Here is a 16573-nt window from a genome sequence, read left to right as displayed (position 1 = left end):
AGATTATAGTAGGAAAAACAATTTCATTTTTCCACAGAATATGTCTCATGGATTTGAATTTTTGTGTGTACATTGGTACGTACTTTTATTTGATTCATTTTAAACTATTTATTTTAGATTCAGGGGGTACATGTGAGGTTTCTTACATGGGTATATTTTGTGATGTTGAGGTTTAGTCTTCCAAAGATCCCATCACCCAAGTAGTGAACATAGTACCCGATAGATAGTTTTTCAGCCCTTCCCCTCTTCCTTCCTCTTCCTTTTTGGAGTCCCAGTGTCTATTGTTCTCATCTTTGTGTTTGTGTGCACCCAGTGTTTAGCTTCCATTGTGAGAACATACGGTATTTGTTTTTCTATTTGTGCATTAATTCACTAGGGATAACGGCCTCCAGCTGCATCCATGTTGTTGCAAAGGACATGATTTTGTTTTTTATGGCTGTATAATATTCCATAGGGTATATGTCTACTATATTTTCTTTATCTGATCCACTGTTGATGGTCACCAAGGTTGATTCCATGTCTTTGCTATTGTAAATGGTGCTGCAATAAACATATGAATATAGGTGTCTTTTTGATAGAACAATCTATTTTCCTTTGGGTACATATCCAGTAATGGGATTGCTGGGTTGAATTGTAATTCTATTTTTAGTCTTTGAGAAATCTCCAAACTGCTTTCCACAAGGTCTGAACAAATTTGCATTCCCATAAGTATATGAGTGTAAAAGTGTTTCCTTTTCTCTGAAGCCTTGTCAATATTTGTTATTTTCTTTTACTTTTTAGTAATAGCCATTATGTCTGGTATGAAATGGTGTCTCATTATGGTTTTGATTTGCATTCTCTGATGATCGGGGTGTTGAGCATTTTTTCATATGCTTGTTGGCCAATAGTACAACTTCTTTTGAGAAGTGTCTGTTTATGCTATTTTCCCACTTTTTAGTGGGGTGATTTGTCTTCTTCTTGTTGATTTGCTTATGTTTCTTATAGATTCTAGATATTATTCATCAGATGCGTAGTTTGCAAGTCTTTTCTCCCATTCTGTAGATTGTTTACTCTGTTGATAGTTTGTTTTTCTGTGTACAAGCTCTTTAATTAAGTTCCACTTGTCTATTTTTTATTTTGCTGCATTTATTATGAGGTCTTCATAAATTCCTTTTATTTGCTGCATTTATTTTGCTGCATATATTATGAGGTCTTCATAAATTCCTTGCTTAGGCCAAAGTCTTAGAAGAGTATTTCCTAGGTTTTCTTTTAGGATTTTTATAGTTGGAGGTCTTATATTAAGTATTTAATCCATCTCAAGTTAATTTTTTTATATGGTGAGAGATAGGGATCCAGTTTCATTCTTCTGCATATGTTTAGCCAGTTTTCCCAGCACCACTTATTGAATAGGGTATCCTTTCCTCATTGTTTATTTTTGTTGATTTTGTTGAAGATCAGTTGGTTGGAGGTGTGGGCCTTTATTTTAGGGGTCTCTGTTCTATTCCATTGGTATATGTGTCTGTTTTTATACCAGTACCATGCTGTTTTGTTTACTGTAGCCTTGCAATATGGTTTGAAGTCAGGTAATGTGATGCATCCAGCTTTATTCCTTTTGCTTAGGATTGTCTTGGCTCTTTGAGCTCTTTTTTGCTTTCATATACATTTTAGAAGTTTTTTCTAATTCTGTGAAAAGTGATGCTGGTCATTTAATAGGAATACTGTTGAATCTATAGATTGCTTTGGGCAGTTTGGACATTTCATTGATATTGATTCTTTCAACCCATGAGCATGAAATGCTTTTCCATTTGTTTGTGTTGTCTCTGATTTCTTTCACTGGTATTTTGTAGTTCTCCTCATAGAGATAGTTCACAACCTTGGTTAGACATACTCCTAGTCATTTTTTGGGGGGTGTGGCTATTTTTAATAGGATTGCATTCTTGATGATGTGTTTCTCAGCTTGAACATTATTGGCATTTAAGAGTACTGCTGACTGGGCCGGGCACGGTGGCTCACGCCTGTAATCCCAGCACTTTGGGAGGCCAAGGCAGGCGGATCACCTGAGGTCGGGAGTTCAAGACCAGCCTGACCAACATGGAGAAACCCAGTCTCTACTAAAAATACAAAATTAGCCGGGCGTGGTGGTGCATGCCTGTAATCCCAGCTACTTAGGAAGGCTGAGGCAGGAGAATTGCTTGAACCGGGGAGGCAGAGGTTGTGGTGAGCCAAGGTCGCACTCCAGCCTGGGCAACAAGAGCGAAACTCCATCTCAAAAAAAAAAAAAAAGTACTGCTGATTTTTGTACCTTGATTTTAAATCCTGAGACTTTGCTGAAGTCATTTATCAGGTCTAGGAGTCTTTTAGTGGAATCTTTAGGGTTTTTTAGATACAGAATCATATCCTTCTCAAAGAGAGATAATTTGACTTCCTCCTTTTCCTTTTCGTTTGTTGTTTTTGTTGTCGTTGCTAAAAAATAGAGACAGAGTCTCACTATGTTGCCCATGTTGGTCTCGAACTCCTGGACTCAAACTGTCCTCTCACCTTGGCCTCCCACAGTGATGTGATTACAGGTGCAAACTACTGCATGCAGCCCTCTTTCTATTTGAATGCCTTCTGTTTCTCTTGCCTGATTGCTCTGGCTAGGACTTGTCACAGGCATACTGTTTTATTCTTGGTAGCATCTGTTGATGCACAAAAGTTTTTCGGTTGGATGCAGTCCCTTTTTTTTTTGCTGCTATTGTGTTTGCTTTTGGTGTCATAGCCAAGAAATCTTTGCCAAATCTAATATTCTGAAGTTTCCTTGATTTGTTGAGCCTATTTTTTTTTTTTTTTTTTTAGATGGAGTTTTGCTCTTGTTGCTCAGGCTGGAGTGCAGTGCAGTGGCACAGTCTCACTGCAACCTCTGCCTCTCGGGTTCAAGAGATTCTCCTGCCTCAGCCATCCAAGTAGCCGGGATTACAGCCATGTGCAACCATGCCTGGCTAATTTTTTGTATTTAGTAGAGACGGGGTTTCACCATGTTGGTCAGGCTGGTCTCAAACTCCTGACCTCAGGTGATCCACCTGCCTTGGCCTCCCAAAGTGCTGAGATTACAGGCGTGAGCCACCGCGCCCGAATTGTTGAGCATTTTTATCGTGAACTATGTTGAATTTTGTCACATAACTTTTTTTTGCACCGATTGAGATGAGCATGTGGTTTTTGTCCTTCACCATGTCAGTGTGGTGTATTACATTGACTTTCTTCTGTTGAACCACTCTTGTCTTCCCAGTGTGTAGTCCACTTGGTCATGGACTATAATTCTGTTAATGTCTTTACAATTTGGTTTCCTAGTATTTTGTTGAGGGCTTTTGCATCAGTGTTTATCACAAATAATATCTTACACTTTTGTTTCCTTGTCATATATTTGCTTGGGTGGTGTCAGACTAAGGGTGGTATCATACAATTGTTTTTTGTTGTTTCCTCTTCTTCACTTATTTGGAATTGTTTGAGAATTGTTAATTCTTCATTAAACATTGAGTAGAATTGTACAGTGCTTACGAGTTATGCATTTATTCCTGGTCTTTGTTCTAGGATTTTTTTTTTTTGATTACTGCTCCAGTTGCCTTACTACTTATGAGAGAATACAGATTTTTTCTTTTTCACTCAGACACAGTAGGTTAAGTTCTCTTATACTCCTTCTTCTTACTTTGACACTGGAGTTGACACACATGATAGTGTTCCACACTTCCCTTAGGCTATGTTCATTTGTTCATTTTTCTTTTCTTTTTTTTTTTTTTTTTTTTTTTTGACATGCAGTCTCACTCTGTCACCCAAAGCTGGAGTGCAGTGGTGTGATCTTGGCTCACTGCAACCTCTGCCTCCTGAGTTCAACTGATTCTTCTGGCATAGCCTCCTGAGTAGCTGGGATTACAGGCACACATCACCATGCCTGGCTATCTTCATCATTCTTCTATTTCATTTTCTCCTTTTATTTATTTTTTTTAGAGATGGGGTCTCACTTTGTAGCACAGGCTGGAATATGGTGGCATGATCATAGCTTACTGTACCTTCAACCTCCTAGGCTCAAATGATCCTCCTACCTCAGCCTCCTGAGTAGCTGGGACTACAGGCTCATGCCACTACACCCAGCTAATTTTGTGTATTTTTTTTTTCCCCTGAGGTGGCAACTCTTGTTTCCCAGGCTGGAGTGCAGTGGTGCGATCTCAGCTCATTGCAACCTCCATCTCCTGGGTCCAAGCGATTCTTCTGCCTCAGCCTCCCGAGTAGTTGGGATTCCAGGTGCCCGCCACCATGCCCAGCTAAGTTTTTGTATTTTTGTAGAGATGAGGTTTCATCATGTTGGCCAGGCTGGTCTCGAACTTCTGACCTCGTGATCCGCCCGCCTTGGCCTCCCAAAGTGCTGGGATTACAGGCGTGAGCCATCACGCCTGGCTCTAGTGTGTTTTTTAATTCAGTTATGTTTTTCAGCTGTAGAATTTCTGTTTCTTCTTCATAGTTTTTATCTCTTTGTTGATAATCTCATATTTATTGTTTTTCTGATTTTCTGAAGTTGTTTATGAGTACTGTCTTAATACCTTGAGCAACTTTAGGAGTCTTATTGTTATTTCTTTGATAATGTATATATATATATATCTGCTTCTTTAGTATTACTTTGTGGTGATTTAATATGTTGCTGCATATGGTCCATGTTTCTTTTTTTCTTTTGCTTTTTTTTTTTTTTTTTTGAGATGGAGTCTCACTCTGTCACCCAGGCTGGAGTGCAGTGGTGGGATCCCAGCTCACTGCAACCTCCACCTCCCGGGTTCAAGCGATTCTCTGTCTCAGCCTCCTGAGTAGCTGGGATTGCAGGCATCCGCCACCACGCCCGGCTAATTTTTGTATTTTTGTAGAAACGGGATTTCACCATTTTGGCCAGGCTGGTCTCGAACTCCTGACCTCGTGATCCACCCGCCTCGGCTCCCAAAGTGCTGGGATTACAGGTGTGAGCCACCGTGCCCGGCTTCTTTTGATATCTCGTTACCTCCTGTTGGGACCACAGCATTTCACTAATCAGCCACTTGTAGTTTTTGATTCTGGCTTCCTTCAGGGAAGACATGCTACAGTCATCCTGACTAGAGGCTCTGGAGATCCCTCAAGCCTTTTCTAAGGATGCCTCCTCCGTGGACTTTTTGATTGTAGCTTAACTAGAGAGCTTGTGCCAGTTTGTATGCAGGAATGTCTCTGTTGTCTGCCGGCTGTTCCGCAGCCTCGCTGGTGTCCTAGTAAGCTGGGGGCTGCACCGCCACCTCATGTCTGCGTACGTTACTACAAGCTCTGGTTTATGACGGATGGCTTTGTTCTCAGTAGCTTCCTTACCTGGGGTCCTGTTACTTCAGTGTTTATATTCAGTCAAGACAGAAACTTGTCCCTTAGCAGTGCCCTGAAAAGTCAGAATGTTATGAGCCTTGTGTTGTGTTACAGGAAAAAAGAGAAAAAAAAAGTCAGAATGTTAGATGGATATTCCCATACTTTCTCTCCCCAGGAGAAAATGGGAGTGTGGTTTTCTCACAGTGATACTACATCATGCCAGGGTAGGGCCTCAGGTGAGTAGGTGTTTCAAAAGAGTTCTGACCTCTGATGTGGTTGCCAGATTTCCCACAAAGACAATTTGGTCCATGTAGTGTTATTAAATCTGTGTCTCCATGGGTAGTGCTTGGGACTTCCTACTCCTCTGTCTTATAGACAGCATCACTTCAGTACAGTTTTCTTTTTTTGAGATGGAGTCTCACTCTGTCACCCAGGCTGGAGTGCAGTGGCGTGATCTCGGCTCACCGCAACTTCTACCTCCTGGGTTTAAGTGATTCTCCTGCCTTAGCCTCCCGAGTAGCTTGGATTACAGGCGCCTGCCACCACGCCTGGCTAATTTTTGTATTTTTAGTAGAGACGGGTTTCACCATGTTGGCCAGGCTGGTCTTGAACTCCTGACCTCAAGTAATCCACCCGCCTCGGCCTTTCAAAGTGCTGGATTACAGGCGTGAGCCACCACTCCCGGCCGCATTATCATTTCTTAAGATATCAGTTGTGCTTATTTAGTTCATGTAGATATTGAATATCACTCAGTATGTCAAACATAATATCTAACACTTCCATAGAGATAACCTTCTTTTCAGTTTTTTATTTGTATACTTATTGCCCATAAAACTGAGAAATCGACACTGATATAGAGGATATCACAACCTCTTAGGTAAAAGAATAATAAAACAGAATTAGGGAGACATAACTTGCTCAAAAGTCCTTAATGTGTAGGAAAATATGGGAAAAACAGACTCAGTTTCTCCTGCTTTGCTTCCATAATACAAATACTTCTGTGATTTTGGATGTATTGGGTTTTCCTCTACACATCAAATAAACAATTCTGCAACAGACACCAAATGGGTGTTCTCATATTTGATTCCATTCTGACACTGTCTATCTGGATATAGGGTCAGCTCCCATAGGCTGAGGGCTCAATCCCACAACAGCGCACACACGTTAATGCCAGTCACAAACACAAGTTGTGGCCTGTGCTTCTCAATGACCAGCTGTGAATTGTGAATTCTGATGACCCCCTCCTTGGAATTGATTAGTTTGCTTGAGTGGCTCACAGAACACAGGGAAACACTTATATTTACCCATTTATTATAGAAGATGCTACAAAGCACACAGATGAACATCTAGATGGAAGTGATCTATTAGTTGAGATATGGGAAAGGAGTGAGGAGCTGGGATGTATTCTCTCATGTATTCTGTCTTTTTTGAGTTTTCATGGAGGCCCCATTATGGAGGCCTTGCTTCCATTATTGGCATTGGTGATCAACTGAACCTTCATTCCCTCTGCCCTCCCGAGAGGACAGAGGCTTAGTCTAACCGAGCCTCAGCCTTTCCAGTGACCACCCACCGAGCCTTAGTTCCAGTGACCGCCCTCCATCCTGAAGCTACCTAGGTGCTCCAGCCATCAATTATCCCATTAATGTACAAAAAAGATACTTATCACTCCACTGATTTCAAGTGAGCTCTTATGTCAGGAGAGGGGGATGAAGACCAAATCTGTATGTCACATTGTCACAATCTGGATCTGTCAGCTCACCCACTTCAGTTTAACCTATTCTCACAGTTTTCTCCTCTTCTCCTTTTATGTGAAATTTTGAACTCTCCCCTTAGCCACTTGGTGAAATGTGTTTTTCATTTTAGGTACGGTTGACATTTAGGGATGTGGCCATAGAATTCTCTCAGGAGGAGTGGAAATGCCTGGGCCCTGCTCAGAGGATCTTATACAGGGACGTGATGTTGGAGAACTACTGGAACCTTGTTTCTCTGGGTGAGGATGACTTTCTTCCAGAAGTCAAGATCTGTTCTTGTCTATTGTTGCATTTTCCCTTACGAGTCCCTGGAGAGCCCCTGCATTGCTTGACTGAGATTGAAGTCCTGTTGACTATGAAATGGAAAGCTTAATCATGGGAAACCTGGACTTTAATCTTCCCCTTTCTCAGATGTTCTGCCTCCTTTGTACTTCATCATTTGAGGTTTCAGAGCTTTTGTATGCATAATACATTGTGTTAGACTTTTGAAATGTCAGATTTCCTGTTTTCTACCTCTCTGCTTTGGATTAAGTTGTTGGTGGAATAGAGCCTTCTATCAGCATGTACCATGTTTCCTGGGTATTCAGAAGGAGGCATTCAGTGGATGATTTTTTTTTTTTTTTTTTTTGAGGTGGAGTCTCGCTCTGTCACCCAGGCTGGAGTGCAGTGGCGTGATCTAGGCTCACTGCAAGCTCTGCCTCCCAGGTTCACGCCATTCTCCTGCCTTAGCCTCCCGAGTAGCTGGGACCACAGGCGCCCGCCACCACACCTGGCTAATTTTTTTTTATGTTTTTAGTAGAGACAGGGTTTCACCATGTTAGCCATCATGATCTCCATCTCCTGACCTTGTGATCCACCCACCTCAGCTTCCCAAAATGCTGGGATTACAGGCGTGAGCCACCGCGCCTGGCCCAGTGGATGAATTTTTGAAGTTTTCTTAGATCCACATATAATGTCCTCTCATGTAAACATAGGGCTGGGATTCTGGAAAAGCCCCGGCACATTGTGATCCTTTCTTTTTATAAACAGGACTGTGTCATTTTGATATGAATATTATCTCCATGTTGGAGGAAGGGAAAGAGCCCTGGACTGTGAAGAGCTGTGTGAAAATAGCAAGAAAACCAAGAATGCGGGAATGTGTCAAAGGCGTGGTCACAGGTAAGAGCTCAGATGGGCAGAGAGAAGGCCACTCATTAACTAGAGTGTGGGAGGGGGCACAGTAGCTCACGCCTGTAATCCCAACACTTTGGGAGGCCAAGGCGGGCAGATCACTTGAGGTCAGGAGTTCGAGACCAGCCTGACCAACATTGTGAAACCCTATCTCTACTAAAAATACAAAAAAAAAAATTAGCCGGGCATGGTGGCGTGTGCCTGTAGTCCCAGCTACTCAGGAGGCTGAGGCAAGAGAATTGCTTGAACCCGGGAGGTGGAGGTTGCAGTGAGCCAAGATCATGCCACTGCACTCCAGCCTGGGTGGACAGAACGAAACTCCGTCTCAAAATAAATAAATAAATAAAGTGGGAAACTCTCTGCAGATGAGAGAGTTCTTTGGGAAAATAAGTTGCCTTAGAGATAGAGGCAAAGTCTTCATCATGATGGACAACACCCTGTCATTTGAACTCTGTGGTTCCTTCTGAAGAAACTGCTTGCTTTCTTGGTCTCTCCCTCTGTATTTAATTCCATATGGTGCTCAGTTCTTAGTCCATATGGGTCAGAGGGGAAGCCTCCATAGTCCTTAGTCCTGACGTCTAGACCTGTTTATGTTCCACCCCGTTTCCTGTGCGTGGAAGACCTGCTCAGGAGATGGAAATATTGGCTGCTGCTCCTTGGCATCTGCTGCCCCAAACCTCATGGAAGAGTCTCCAGCCGTCTCCGCCTGTCGAGGTCCCTCGGCCATTTCTTCCATTCTGCTTTTCCACTCTTCATGGGGGTGTGTGATAAGCGAGTGGGTTCTATCTTCTGAGATTGTTCTCAGCATAACCGTAAAGACATCTAACAAAATCCTTCTGTCATTGATCCTCAGTCTTACATGGGGTGCGTATTCTGTTTTTCCAGGCTTCAGCACAGAAATACAAGTACTGCATGTTCTCACTTACACTTGGAATCTAAACCAATAAAACTAATAGCAGCAAAGAGTAGAGTATGGGTTACCACAGGTTGGGGACTGGAGGGAATAGGGAGATGTTGGTCACTGGGTGAAAACATTAGGAGTAAATGATAGGTTTTTGAGATGACTTATATGGTAATAAGCTTGTTTCCATCAGTCCATATTGTATACCTATAACAGAATATCAGTTTGTTTCCTGTAAATATGTATAACTATAATTTGTCAATATAGAATTTTTTAAAAAATCATATTCCAGTTCCTATTGTGTTGGTTCTAAATAAATATCCTTCTTTCTCTTAAGACAAAACTGTTTATTATTCCACAGACAATAATTTTTTTTTTTAAATGAAGTTTCGCTCTTGTTGCCCAGGCTGGAGTGCAATGGTGCGATCTCGGCTCAACGCAACTTCTGCCTCCTGGGTTCAAGAGATTCTCCTGTCTCAGCCTCCCGAGTAGCTGGGATTACAGGCATGCGCCACCATGCCTGGTTAATTGTGTATTTTTAGTAGAGATGGGGTTTCTCCATGTTGGTCAGGCTGGTCTCGAACTCTCGACTTCAGGTGATCCACCTGCTGCAGCCTCCCAAAGTGCTGGGATTACAGACATGAGCCATGCACCTGGCCAATAATTTTTTTTTTAAGTTTCCACACATGGCCTTAAACAAGAACATTTTATATATGCAGTTATTCCTCCCAATTCATTTGATCATAGGCTGCTAGAATATCTTATTAGTTGATTTTCATAAAATGAATACATTATGGATTTCAGCATGTATTGTGAAATATAACCGTCAGGCCAGGTGTAGAGGCTCATGCCTATAATCCCAACACTTGGGGAGGCAGAGGCAGGCAGATAACAAGGTCAGGAGTTCGAGACCGGCCCGACCAACATGGTGAAATCCTGTCTTTACTAAAAATACAACAATTAGCCAGGCGTGATGGCACATGCCTGCAGTCCCAGCTATTCGGGAGACTGAGGCAGGAGAATCACTTGAACCCTGGAGGCGGGGGTTGCAGCAAGCCGAGATCACAGCACTACACCTGGGGAGCAGAGCAAGACTCTGTCTAAAAAAAAAAAAAGAAAGAAAGAAATATAACTGTCATGTACCACTTACTAATGTTGCAAAATTATCTGCTCTGTGTGGATATAGATAGTTATAAAACAAGTATTTCAACACAGTTTTTTCTGACATAGTTTTATTGAATGTTCATTTTCCTAGTGCTATTATGGTTTTGCAGTTCAAAATTCCCGCTTCTTAATTATGTTTCCTGTGAGCTCTTTGCCATTATAATATATTATGTTGTACTTTAGTATGTATTTGTACATAATGAATATGCTTTAAATGTGTATAACTTATTTTTCTTCAATTGAGATAGCCATATGTTTTTGGCCAATTGGTGTGTGCCGTGAGGTCATGGTGGAAAAATAATCCTCTGATGGCTAACATAGGATTCACAACGTGAGTGTTTTGGTCATGGGTAGTTTGAATCTAGGCTGGTGGAAAAATAATCCTCTGATGGCTAACATAGGATTCACAACGTGAGTGTTTTGGTCATGGGTAGTTTGAATCTAGGCTGCCCGATTTTTTTTTATTTTTTTATTTTTTAAGACATCTCACTGTCTCCAAGGCTGTAGTGCAGTGGTACAACCATAGCTCACTGTAACCTTGAACTCTTGGGCTAAGGCAATCCTCATGCCTCAGCCTCCTTTTTTTTTTTGATGAGTTTTGCTCTTGTTGCCCAGGCTGGAGTGCAGTGGCGCAACCTCACCTCCTGAGTTCAAGCAATTCTCCTTCCTCAGCTTCCCAAGTTGCTGGGATTACAGGTGCCCATTACCACACCCAGCCAATTTTTTATCTTTTTAGCAGAGACAGAGTTTTGCCATGTTGACCAGGCTGGTCTCGAACTCCTGACCTCAGGCGATCCACCTGCCTCGGCCTCCCAAAGTGTTGGGATTACAGGTGTGAGCCACCGCACCCAGCACCCTCAGCCTCTTGAGTATCCAGAATTGCAGGCACATGCCAGCATGCCAAACTAATTTTTTTATTTTTATTTTTTGACGGAGTCTTGCTTTGTCGCCCAGGTTGGAGTGCAGTGGCACGATCTCGGCTCACTGCAACCTCTGCCTCCCAGGTTCAAGCAATTCTCCTGCCTCAGCCTCCTGAGAAGCTGGGACTATGGGCGCATGCCACCACGCCTGACTAATTTTTGTATTTTTAGTAGAGATGGGGTTTCACCATGTTGGCCAAGCTGGTCTCAATCTCCTGACCTCATGATCCACCCGCCTCAGCCTCCCAAAGTGCTGGGATTACAGGCATAAGCCACCACACCTGGCCTAATTTTTAAATTATTTTGTTTTTGTAGAGATGGAGTCTTGCTGTGTTGCCCAGGCTGGTCTCAACCTCGTGGCCTCCTGTGATCCTCCCACCTTAGGCTCCCAAAGCATTGGGATTACAGGCATGAGCCACAACAGCCAGCCCTTCCCAAATATTTGAATTACATGTAACTGCATTTTCTTTGTTAAAAAATACTACTTTGGGCTGGGCGCAGTGACTCACACCTGTAATTCCAGCACTTTGGGAGGCCGAGGCAGGCGGCTCATGAGGTCAAGAGATCGAGACCATCCTGGCTAACATGGTGAAACCCCGTCTCTACTAAAAATACAAAAACAAAATTAGCCAGGCGTGGTGGCGGGCGCCTGTAGTCCCAGCTACTCAGGAGGCTGAGGCGGGAGAATGGTGTGAACCCGGGAGGCAGAGCTTGCAGTGAGCCAAGATTGCACCACTGCACTCCAGCCTGGGCGACAGAGCGAGACTCCGTCTCAAAAAAAAAAAATTTTTGTTCCTAACAATTGAAATTCACAGTTCTGAAGTTCCAAAGTCTGTTCAATATAAGTATTACTTTTGGTGGAATATGTTTTCAATGTAAAATATTTATTTCTATACTGTAATTAATTGGAAATTATGTGGTTCTTTATATCTTGTAGATATCCCTCCTAAATGTACAATCAAGGATTTGCTACCAAAAGAGAAGAGCAGTACAGAAGCAGTATTCCACACAGTGGTGTTGGAAAGACACGAAAGCCCTGACATTGAAGACTTTTCCTTCAAGGAACCCCAGAAAAATGTGCATGATTTTGAGTGTCAATGGAGAGATGACACAGGAAATTACAAGGGAGTGCTTATGGCCCAGAAAGAAGGTAAAAGAGATCAACACGACAGAAGAGACATAGAAAACAAGCTTATGAACAATCAGCTTGGAGTAAGCTTTCATTCGCATCTGCCTGAACTGCAGCTATTTCAAGGTGAGGGGAAAATGTATGAATGTAATCAAGTTGAGAAGTCTACCAACAATGGTTCCTCAGTGTCACCACTTCAACAAATTCCTTCTAGTGTCCAAACCCACAGGTCTAAAAAATATCATGAACTTAACCATTTTTCATTACTCACACAAAGACGAAAAGCAAACAGTTGTGGAAAACCTTATAAATGTAATGAATGTGGCAAGGCGTTCACTCAGAATTCGAACCTTACAAGTCATAGGAGAATTCATAGTGGAGAGAAGCCTTACAAATGCAGTGAGTGTGGCAAAACCTTTACTGTTCGTTCAAATCTAACTATTCATCAGGTCATCCATACTGGAGAAAAACCTTACAAATGTCATGAGTGTGGCAAGGTCTTCAGGCACAATTCATACCTTGCAACTCATCGGCGAATTCATACTGGAGAGAAACCTTATAAGTGTAATGAGTGTGGAAAAGCCTTTAGAGGACATTCAAACCTAACTACCCATCAGTTAATTCATACTGGAGAAAAACCGTTCAAATGTAATGAATGTGGTAAGCTCTTCACTCAAAATTCACACCTTATAAGTCATTGGAGAATTCACACTGGAGAGAAACCTTACAAGTGCAATGAGTGCGGCAAAGCCTTTAGTGTTCGTTCAAGCCTAGCAATCCATCAGACAATCCACACTGGAGAAAAACCTTACAAATGTAATGAATGTGGCAAAGTCTTTAGGTACAATTCATACCTCGGAAGGCATCGGAGAGTTCATACTGGTGAGAAACCTTACAAGTGTAATGAATGTGGCAAAGCCTTCAGTATGCATTCAAACCTAGCTACCCATCAGGTCATCCATACTGGAACAAAACCTTTCAAATGCAATGAATGCAGCAAGGTTTTCACTCAAAATTCACAACTTGCAAATCATCGAAGAATTCATACTGGAGAGAAACCTTACAAGTGTAATGAGTGTGGGAAAGCCTTCAGTGTTCGTTCAAGTCTGACTACCCATCAGGCAATCCATTCTGGAGAGAAACCTTACAAATGTATTGAATGTGGCAAGAGCTTCACTCAAAAATCACACCTTAGAAGTCATCGGGGAATTCATTCTGGAGAGAAACCTTACAAGTGTAATGAATGTGGTAAAGTCTTCGCTCAAACGTCACAACTTGCGAGGCATTGGAGAGTTCATACTGGAGAGAAACCTTACAAGTGTAATGACTGTGGCAGAGCCTTTAGTGATCGTTCAAGCCTAACTTTTCATCAGGCAATACATACTGGAGAGAAACCTTACAAATGTCATGAATGCGGCAAGGTTTTTAGGCACAATTCATACCTTGCAACTCATCGGCGAATTCATACTGGAGAGAAACCTTACAAGTGTAATGAATGTGGGAAAGCCTTTAGTATGCATTCAAACCTAACTACCCATAAGGTCATCCATACTGGAGAGAAGCCTTACAAATGTAATCAATGTGGCAAGGTCTTCACTCAGAACTCACACCTTGCAAATCATCAAAGGACTCACACCGGAGAGAAACCTTACCGATGCAATGAGTGTGGGAAAGCCTTCAGTGTTCGTTCAAGCCTAACCACCCATCAGGCAATCCATACTGGGAAAAAACCTTACAAATGTAATGAATGTGGCAAGGTCTTTACTCAAAATGCACACCTGGCAAATCACCGAAGAATTCATACTGGGGAGAAACCTTACAGGTGTACAGAGTGTGGGAAAGCCTTTAGGGTAAGATCAAGTCTAACTACCCATATGGCAATCCACACTGGAGAAAAGCGTTACAAATGTAATGAGTGTGGCAAGGTCTTCAGGCAGAGTTCAAATCTTGCAAGTCATCACAGAATGCATACCGGAGAGAAACCTTACAAATGAGTGTGGTGAGGTCATTAGGTACAATTCACTCCTTTCACATCAGTTAATTCATTCTTGACAGAATCCTTACAAATGCAGTGACAGTGGCCAATCCCTCATGAGTTGAAGAATTAATAGATATGAGAGGCCATAAGCAAGAGACATCATGTAAACATATGTGGCAGAGGGTCTATCCAGGCCTCGCAGGTTACTAGGCATCAAGATTTATATCTTTGATGAAACGAAACAAATGTAATATGCATCCTGAGGCCATTACCCAGTGACTGATGGTAAGTGAGGATTCCTATGAGGAATAACAGTCTCTGGTTTCCCTGTTTGCCTTTGATATTATACACTGTAGAATACTCACAAGTCCAAATATGCTAAAAATTATATATTTTTAACTCACATATGAAAAGGTTGCAGGATATTTGTAGGCAGTCAGTTACCTTCACCTTATGAAATGTTTCACTGAGTTATTTAAGGTTTTTTGGAAAGCCTACTATTGAGTTTCAATGTGAACTTTGAAATCTTATTGTGCATCCTTACACACCTTCCATGGTGCTTTTTTGGAAAGTTCATTGGGATGGAAGGATCATTGATTGGGTGAAGATCATTGATTAGGTGAAGGATTATTTCTATCCAATTTGTGAAGAAGGAGGACTTTGCTTTTAAAATTAAGTATCATCTGAATTAGCATTTGGGAGTGGCGAAAAACAATGTAAAACTTTGATGTCACTCACCATTCTGATAATGTTTAGGGTGCCTTTCTCCTACCAGGAGAGTTCTGTGGCTTAGAGGAAAGAAATGGTCTATCAACTGAACATGAAATGGAGCAGGCCAAGACCTTAGGACATTGGGATTTTTGTGGGAGGAGAGTAATAGGTAATTAGACACTGATTGTGTGGTAGAAATACTGCAGGGGAAAAGGTCGCCCTCTTATCCATCAAAGAGCAATACCTGTTGTTTAGCAAAGAGTGATGAAAAATTGATCTTGTTTTGAAATTGAAGAGAGAGGCCAGGCACGGTGGCTCACACCTGTAATCCCAGCACTTTGGGAGGCTGAGGCAGGTGGATCACCTGAGGTCGGGAGTTCGAGACCAGCCTGACCAACATGGAGAAACCCCATCTGTACTAAAAATACAAAATTAGCCGGGCATGGTGGCAGGTGCCTGTAATCCCAGCTACTTGGGAGGCTGAGGCAGGAGAGTCGCTTGAACCCAGGAGGCGGAGGTTGTGGTGAGCCAAGATCATGCCACTGCACTCCAGCCTAGGCAACAAGAACAAAACTCCATCTAAAGAAGAAAAAGAAAGAAACTGAAGAGAGAGTAGTTGTCAGAGTGAAGAGTTTAATCAACAGAAGTAGAGTAACATATTCTTTAGTAGAACTCACATTATCTGCTTGAAGCACATTTTGCTAATGTTTTATTCAGAATGTATCATAGATATAATGTTTTAACTAATAAAATAGAATGGTTTTTCTCTATGAATGAATCACGTTCTTTCTGCCAACATAGTTTTATCCTGTGTCAGTAGGATACTCCATAACACAATAGCAGTGCACCACTAGGCTCTTAAACGATCAAGAACAATTTTTTTCATGGTGAAATCAAATAACACAGTTTTGGAAACCTATAACCGCATTTTGTGCTTGAATTACGTGCCCCACACTGTGGCTTAGGATACTTATTGGGATATAATGAAAATCTTACTGAAAGTTAATTTCACATTCTTACACCCCAAAATCTGCATTGCCATTGATGCATATGCACCACATTATTATATTTCCACATCAGTTTCTTGTGTGCCAAATAAGACCCATGCTATGCATCTTGGTTTCCATGAAGTGAAAATACATAGTAAGAATGTGAGAAATACAAATCAGGCCAGGCACGGTGGCTCACACCTGTAATCCCAGTACTTTGGGAGGCCAAGGCAAGCAGATCACCTGAAGTCAGGAGAGACCAGCCTGGCCAGCATAGTGAAACCCCATCTCTACTAAAAATACAAACTTAGCTGGGCTTAGTGGTGCGTGCCTGTAGTCCCAGCTACTTGGGAGGCTGAGGCAGGAGAATCGCTTGAATCCAAGAGGCAGAGGTTCCATTAATGGAGATCATTCCATTACCCTCCAGCCTGGGCACCAAGAACGAAACTCGTTCTCAAAAAAAAAAACAAAAAAAAGTTGGCTGGGCATGGTGGCTCACGCCTGTAATCCCAACAATTTGGGAGGCTGAGGCAGGTGG

At 42.1% G+C, this 16573-nt stretch overlaps 1 protein-coding gene across 13 annotated transcripts in view; it reads left to right on the top strand.

Moving 5' to 3' along the window:
• ZNF160 (zinc finger protein 160) overlaps nucleotides 1-15816 on the top strand; it is a 37879-nt gene extending 22063 nt beyond the window's left edge. For 9 of the 13 annotated variants that reach the window (XM_063600594.1, XM_057300658.2, XM_057300662.2 and 6 more), the window contains 3 exons: nucleotides 7186-7312; nucleotides 8103-8231; nucleotides 12166-15816. In XM_063600594.1, coding sequence (XP_063456664.1) covers nucleotides 7186-7312; nucleotides 8103-8231; nucleotides 12166-14351 — 2442 coding nt within the window. In that variant the 3' untranslated portion in view covers nucleotides 14352-15816. Of the gene's footprint in view, nucleotides 1-7185; nucleotides 7313-8102; nucleotides 8232-8863; nucleotides 9108-12165 lie in introns of those variants that run through there. The other 4 variants (XR_008955059.2, XR_010110930.1, XR_010110929.1 and 1 more) reach the window with 2 other exon arrangements.
• Nucleotides 15817-16573: the final 757 nt, after the last annotated feature.

The sequence above is a fragment of the Pan paniscus genome, chromosome 20, assembly GCF_029289425.2.
Source record: "Pan paniscus chromosome 20, NHGRI_mPanPan1-v2.0_pri, whole genome shotgun sequence".
In the NCBI taxonomy this organism is placed as follows: domain Eukaryota; kingdom Metazoa; phylum Chordata; class Mammalia; order Primates; family Hominidae; genus Pan; species Pan paniscus.
Note: the sequence above shows the minus strand (reverse complement) of the source record. Positions and strands in the feature narration are given on the sequence as shown.